The sequence below is a fragment of the Osmerus eperlanus genome, chromosome 16 (assembly GCF_963692335.1).
Source record: "Osmerus eperlanus chromosome 16, fOsmEpe2.1, whole genome shotgun sequence".
Classification (NCBI taxonomy): Eukaryota; Metazoa; Chordata; class Actinopteri; order Osmeriformes; family Osmeridae; genus Osmerus; species Osmerus eperlanus.
This window is the reverse complement of record NC_085033.1, coordinates 3,917,396-3,925,268: the sequence shown is the minus strand read 5'-3', so window position 1 is coordinate 3,925,268 and position 7,873 is coordinate 3,917,396. Positions and strand designations below refer to the sequence as shown.

The 7,873-nt window shown below is 41.5% G+C and overlaps 1 protein-coding gene and 1 non-coding gene across 2 annotated transcripts; both read left to right on the top strand.

Annotated features, from left to right (window-relative positions):
- Nucleotides 1–689: 689 nt before the first annotated feature.
- On the top strand, nt 690–761 carry trnap-ugg (transfer RNA proline (anticodon UGG)). The gene has a single exon. It is a non-coding gene; the product is annotated as a tRNA-Pro (tRNA).
- A 4,798-nt stretch (nt 762–5,559) lies between these two features.
- On the top strand, nt 5,560–6,891 carry LOC134036415 (transcription factor Sox-14). Its single transcript, XM_062481358.1, has one exon. It carries the CDS (start codon nt 5,752–5,754, stop codon nt 6,466–6,468), a length of 717 nt encoding a protein of 238 aa, XP_062337342.1. The 5' UTR covers nt 5,560–5,751; the 3' UTR covers nt 6,469–6,891.
- Nucleotides 6,892–7,873: the final 982 nt, after the last annotated feature.

Sequence of the window (7,873 nt, the reverse complement as noted above, 5' to 3'; positions counted from 1 at the left end):
CACCTTTGGAGATATTCAATTCATTTTAGATTGAATAAATAGAGTAGAACCGATAAGAAGCTCGGTCATCCGGGAGGGGCTCAGAGTAGAACCGCTGCTCCTCCGCGTCGAGAGGGGCCAGTTGAGGTGGCTCGGGCATCTGATAAGGATGCTTCCTGGACGCCTCCCTGGTGAGGTGTTCTGGGCACGTCCCACTGGGAAGAGGCCCCGGGGAAAACCCAGGACACGCTGGAGGGACTATGTCTCTCGGCAGGCCTGGGAACGCCTCGGGGTCCCCCAGGAAGAGCTGGTGGAAGTGGCCGGGGAGAGGGAAGTCTGGGCCTCCCTGCTTAGGTTGCTGCCCCCGCAACCCAACCCCCGGAAAAGCGGCAGATGATGGATGGATAAATAGTGATTAAAAGCCAAGATGTTTGTATGAGTTGGTTTATGTATCCATGAAGATCTACAGAATTTTCTTTTGGTTGCTCATGTACACATTTTGATTATGGGAAAACACGGATTAAACCTGTGTAAGATATGTAAGGATATACCAAACCATTTCATATTAGTTACACTATAATAAAAAAAATTGTATACCAAAGCCAATTTTATTCACAAATAAAATATCAAATTAGTATAAATCTAAAACTGTTGAACTAACATTGATTATTTAAAGATCATATAAGTAAAATATAGTTCTGACATACAGTGGCTCGTTGGTCTAGGGGTATGATTCTCGCTTTGGGTGCGAGAGGTCCCGGGTTCAAATCCCGGACGAGCCCAACTTTTTTTAGAAGACTACTGATTAGAAAGAATATTAACATTGATTACTTTGAACCGTTCTTGTAAAACACTTATATCACTTCTATGTTTGTAGTCTGTACATCATGTCTAGAGTGCACAATCTTTAAGCTGTAATACTTGTCATTTGATCTTCTCATGGTGATAGATATACTGATCTCTTGTGGCCCTACTCAGTACTACCACTGTATTATTATTTTGTATTTGTCTTACTGGTAGCAAGTTCAAATACATTACACTATTTTAGAAAAACTAAAAGTGAGACATTTTCATTCAAGTTTATTGTGTAATTTGACAGAAAGCTCTCTCTCCACCCCACACACACCTTCCAAGATTCCCCAGTCTCCACCCTCCACAAATCACTCCTTACTGTCACAGTGAGCATATCATAGCCCTGGGGGAACACTGTTTTCATTATATCATAAGCCTCTTAGTGGCTCCACACTGTCACTTGGCCTGTATTAGGAAGCAAATGGATATCGTCTGTATTTGAAGTGTCTCTCCTAGTACACATGCCTGTTCTACTCTGAATACGAAAGAAAAAGCTGATAATTCCAAGCATTTTACCTGGCCGCTAAAGTGTAATCCTCTCAAATCTAAAAGGGGGGGGGGGCGGGATAGCTGATCGTTTCTGTTTTATGTGTGCCCTAGAAAATAGTGAGACAGAGAGAGAAGGAAGAAACAGATACAATTATTAGTTAGATCGGAGCAAAATCCATCCCATATATACCCATGCTAATATATGTACTTTTTTACATAATTGTAAATTTCATTCTACAATATACATTTGATTTATATTGCCATTATTTAAAGTACAATGCTATTGTAATTTATGGTGGCATCAGGTTACACTGTCCCTCCACGCCACCATGCCACCATAAGACCATACAACCATCTCCTGCCACCCCCTTGCCACCCCAAGTGAAAATATCTATATCTGCCCCTGCTTTCCTTCACTCTGTGTCATCAATCAAGAGTGTTGGCACACAACTTTCTCATCCAACTTTATTTCTCCCTCTGTGCTCTGAAAAAAAGTAATCCAACAACCTTAAGTGACACTAAATCAGACAAAAACATGACTCTTGCTGAGCTCTTTATGCTGCCAATGACTTCATACACTCATCTGCATACAGTACAGGCTTGCATGTAATCAACGAAGCGTCTAATGCTTGAAGGTATTAATGAATTTCCTCTGCTGGAATCCTAACAGATGATCCCACAGGCGATCAAGTATGAGTCAAGTATGGGTCTCCTTTGCTGGTCTCGGTGTAGATACAGACCCCTGTCAGCCGACTCCTGCAGGTAATTAATCCAACAAAAGAGGATTAATTCAACTCATGTTAGATCTTCTTTTTCTTTGGATCTTGCTCAGGAACGGCCCATGTAGCAAATTTAGTCATTTGTGAATCGAGAAAGTAATTAAGGATGACACGTTTCACACATTTGAATAGTTTATTTTGGTACTTTTAGAGTTGTTAGAATTTCCTTCTTGAGTTTCCTTCTACCGTAATTCCTTCAAATACTTTATTATAATCTTTGACCTTGTTTAATGTTTTTCATGGAAGATCATTCGTTTTGTTCCAGAGTAGGTACATGGGCCATTTGCTCAGATTGCTTAGTGTCAACATAGACCCTGAGATTCGCAGGGGGGGGGAATAATCAACTGAACTATGAATCAGAAGCTACTCTAGCTTAGGCGTCCTCTCAGCTTCCTCCTAAACCTGTCTGCCATTTAAAATAAGCATCACTCTGCTTAGCCTGCACCTCTACTTCCAAGCTGCACTTAATTTACTGCAGGACATTTTAAATCTCTAGCCTGCATGACGCTGAGTCGCTGACAAATGCCTGGTTGCAAATGTATCTCATTGACTGCTGACTGTGCTATTACAAGCTTGCTGATAGGCCCCTACAGTAATGTTGCCCTCAGGTTTATCCTCAGATGGTGGAAGTGTATTAATTTAGTTAGGCCACAAGTGCTTGCAAGCGGGGTAGATCGCTCCCAACCCCCTTTGGGATTGGAGCTGTCTGCCACAGAGCGAAAGCATATTCCACCATCAATGTGTCAGAGGGAAAGCTATTAAAACCGCTTTACTTTTCCTAAGTCTCATGAGAATAAGCACAAAGATTTTGTGAAATCCCGCCCCCCCCCCCCCCCGCCCACCCCCGAGCCATGGGGAGCCATGAAATGTTTCCTAATATACAGCTCAGAGGTGTCAGAAACTCTTGTTGCACTTCAAATGTTTTTTTAAGACACCTTGAAAAATTTTACTGCCAGGGTGTTTGTGTATTTATGGGTAGCTGAAATGACAAATTTAAAAGTTAGGTTTTTATAGAACTTTCCATACACTTCCATTCAATTTGAGATATGGGTGAATAATTTCAGATGTGACCCATCTAGCAACATGTTTGTCAAAAATGATGGTACGACATTGTAGGATTGGTGCAACATTTGACAATGCATGGTGCAAAATACAGCAAACAATAATCAAATTGGTCAAATAATAATAATAAAAAAATTCTGAGCCCCCCCCCCCCCGAAAGAAGTAGATTAAGTACATCTGACAATGTGAATCACTGCATTGCTTGGCCCACATCCCTACCCCCTTCATCCTCTATCTGTCCTACTGTCTTATCTGTCTCCTGTGTGGAGCAAGGTTTTGTACGTGTGTGTCAATAATCCATTACTGCCCTGTGCTCTTCCCTGGCGAATCCAGCTGTTCTGCACCAAGATAGTGAGAGAAGAATGCTTGCTGAATGCTAGTCTGACTCATGTAGGCATAGGCCCTACATGCTCGTAAAATGCATGGTACCTTTCCTTTGCCTCACCTTAGCCACCCTACATACCCACATTCCACGATTTCCTTATCGGTCTAAAACCGCACTTGTAGAATACAGAAGGACACCAAAAATATGGTAAGAATTCCAAATGATTGTAGCTACATGAGAACCGGGGGACTTTTTTAACTCACTGGAGTTGCTTTTATCGAACAGAGAGTGGGACCAGACGCTACAACCATCCTCGTCTCCATGCTCCTCTTTCATTTCCTTTTCACCTCCAGGTGTTTTGTACCTGTCAATTTCTTTCTCCACCGTGACTCCTTAATCCACCTGAGTGCATGGAGGACAGTTTTGACATAAGAGGAAAAGATAGACTCCCAAGGACCAGTATCTTTCAGAGCTCGGAGGATAACCGGATTATTCGAGCCATTTTGTGCTGTTGGCAGTTTTTCTTATTACCCTGGGCTTTTCCTCATTTTCTGAGCTGAAACGCTGTCCTCAGTGTTCATCGTGGCACCAAATAATACTTACACAAACAGACTGTACTGAAAACAATGCATCTAACATAACCCTTGCGCAGAAAACATTTTCACATGAATATGAATCAGCTCCCCACTGACAAGAAAGTATATGGGATATTATCAATATCTCAGTTATCAGATGATTGGATTAAGTTAATCACATTTCAATTTCTATGTGTCTATGAGATGCAATTTCCTGAAAGAATATCTCAAGCAAACTCCTTTGAAATGAAGCACTGCCAAGATGTTATTTTGTTGAGGTAATCAGTCGCACTGCATGCTCAGTGCCTCCTGTGTCAGAGTTAAACCCATCGTAGATAACATGGCAACGGGGCACTGTGGATTCACTGACCCCTGCCGCCAGCCAGTTTATCGCTGCAGCCTGTACCTATAGGGGCACAGCCTGGACTCGAATATCTTTATCATGTCTGCCTGTCATGGTGTGCACTGCCTGGCCTTTTATTTCCCTTTTTCTACCTTTGAAGTGGCCCGCAGTGCCACTAATGTACAGTTGAACCAAACAATGACCCCATTCTGGTCCCATATTCACACTACACACTATGCTGTTATTCTGATTCACTGGCTCAAGTCTATCCCCAGACAGACATTGTCCTGCCTTGATTGTAATTTTCCATTTAGTGTAAGCCCTGATAGACCATGTGGGGTGGCAAGCCAGAGATTTCTTCTTATGCAAAGACACCAGAGAAGTACTGCATAGAGTTTTAGCTAACTAGCATACCTTTGAGATTATTCTTCAGTTTATCACCAAGCTCTTTTGAACATACTGTAGAGTAGGATTTGCACTTTTTTAGTTATTTGCAGTGCCACTGTGGCAATGACATTCAAGCATTTTATCAATGTCATGGAATGTATTTCTTTGATCAGATAAAAATAGTAATTACCAACACATAGTAATAAATCTAATGGTCCAGGAACTGTGAATTATGTCTGTGATTAGTATTGATTATGATGGCTTGGTGATATGAGTCAGCTCGTAATGAAAAATGGCATTTGAGGAAACGTTCCTGAGTTTATATCTATCTGTAAACTTCCATACAAAGGTTAGAACTGTGGGACCCCACCGTTAAATATTATACAGTATATTTGTCACAAACAAACAAGTTTTTTTTGTCTCTGAGGTGGGACCATGGTCAACACAACATCAGATGCTGTGTTTGTTAGGAGGAGAAAAGCTACGGACACTGCCAAGATACTATTCCTTAGTTGGGGACACAACATATGTAATATTTGAAAGAAATATGGCTTAGGGATGAGGGGGTTGCTGTGGAAAAAAAAATAGTTTCCCTCACAAAACTTCCCCCCTTGCACAGCTACTTTTTAAAGGGATTACAGCTCTCTTCGCTTTCCTATTGGCCTAGCAGGATGTGACAGTTCTGTGATGATGTCCTGCTCAGCACCATCAATACCTTTGAACTCAATCTTATTTGGCTCTCATCCATGCACCTTCCTGCAGCCTTTTTAGGTGCAACTCGTATTTGGAGTGTTAGTTAATACCGAGCGCACTTCATGAATTTCTAACGGGAATGCTTTCTTTTTGATTCAAGTATTTTGTTTTGACTTGTTACTTGAACCCCATCACGCACCAGAGGAGCATGAACTGGTGGAGAGGTGAATAAATAATTTTGGGAGTTATACAGTTTTGGTGTGACATATGTCACCTTGCGCGATACTCATGGCAAAACCTTTAGATCATATCAAGAGACCTATGAACGCTTTTATGGTGTGGTCCCGTGGCCAAAGGCGAAAGATGGCACTGGAAAATCCTAAAATGCACAATTCAGAAATCAGCAAAAGACTTGGTGCGGAATGGAAGTTGCTTTCTGAGTCAGAAAAGCGACCGTACATCGACGAGGCCAAGAGATTGCGCGCGCAACACATGAAAGAGTACCCGGACTACAAGTACAGACCCCGGCGCAAACCCAAGAGTTTGATGAAAAAGGACCGCTTCGTTTTTCCATTGCAGTTCTTCGGGGATGCAGAACACTTGAAAGGTTTCTCCACGGACTCCCTCCTAGCCTCTGCAGAGAAAGCCAGAGCTTTTATTCCGCCGACATCATCACCATACTCTCTCCTTGACCCTGGCCAGTTCAGCACTGGCGCTGTCCAGAGGATGTCGGAAGTACCTCATACCTTGGCTGCTAACGCCTTTCCCTACGCTCACTCTTTCGGATATCAGACTGGACCTTTTGGAAGTTTAGGTTGCCCAAGCCAGCACACTCACACTCATCCTTCAGCTACAAATCCGGGGTACGTGGTGCCCTGTAACTGCAGCGCATGGTCAACGACGAGTTTACAGCCTCAGGTAGCTTACATCCTTTTTCCAGGTATGTCCAAAACTGGGATAGACTCGTACTCCTCGGCTCATTAACTGTGACTGTAACTGTCTGCCCTGCGAGCCTTTGGGAAAACGACGCAAGTACAGCAGTTAATTTCATGAATGAGAAAAGGACAACTTTTTTGGTCAAGGAGGACTTGGTTAAGTACATAGTACATTAACCTAAAAAATATTTATTTACTGTACGTAGACCTGTACGAATCTTCCAATTGTCTTTAATTCTTGGGGTCTGGTTTGATGACATATAATGCATTGTTAGAGAAAACGTTTGAAAATAATGATTTTGAACATGATATAGGTGTTTAACTTGAAATTGTATTACAGTTATTGGTTTGAAGATGTATACAATTTCCTCAATGGATTCAAAAAAGGATTTTAACAAAATAGCCAATTTTGATAATTTGATAAAAAACATTTTTTGCAAACCTCTTCTGGACATTAAGCTACAAATCACTTGATCCTCATTGTTTAAATAATGTATGTACCGTAATAAATTATTTTTTTCTTCCTATACATTGTACTGTAATATGACTTGGATTTATAATAAAACATGCAATGGATGCCTCTCTCATGTCACTCCTAAATGTATCAAAATAGTCATTCATGTTGTCTACTTTATGTTCCATGTTACGTGTTGTGTTTCTGTTGTGTCTGAATAACCTAAACATTATGATTGGAACATTGTGTGGCACTTTCATGGGGTTTCTTTTTTTTTAAGGCTGTCAAGAGTTTCATTCTCATTGACATTTTGAATACATTTTAGTTGTTTGTCTAATGGTATTGATCAACATGTGAGTTACACTTGTGCTGCCCACTGTTGATTAGCCTGTAATTAGAAATGTGTTTTTGAAGAAGCACAGATCGATTTCTTTGTGTTCAGTTTGTAGCTTATTTGGTGAATTTTGTGCGTGTGTTTGTGTGTGTGGGAGAGGCTTGCAACAGAGAAAGGAACAGAAACCCTACATTCACCTGCCCACTCCACTTCTGGTGACTGATAAGGCTGAATCATGTGACTCAAATTAGTCTCTGTTTGCTTCTTGATGTAGGGCTTGGTCAAAATCTATGAATTAAATATTAACAAAACAGTACATCAAGTCAAATTCATTTATAGGTGACTGTCAGGGGCCTATAGGTATTGCTCATACCCAATAATTTAATATGCGACTCCACTTAGATGAGCACAGATCATCACATGGTCTAACTGTCGGTCTGTCTGTTCTGTTAGTGGGGTTAGTTCTTCCCCTGTGTCAGTGCGTACTGTCAGAGTGACTGTGTCCATTTTAGTGAACACACACATCATGAGAAGCGTTTGAAAGCTCTTATTTGCTTTCCCTGTCGACCGTTGGTTCTCATGAAAGGTACTAGGTGCTCCTATCTCCACTGTGACCACATCTCTGAGCGGAACCCTGTCAAGAGTGTGCATGTGAGCCCTGACGTG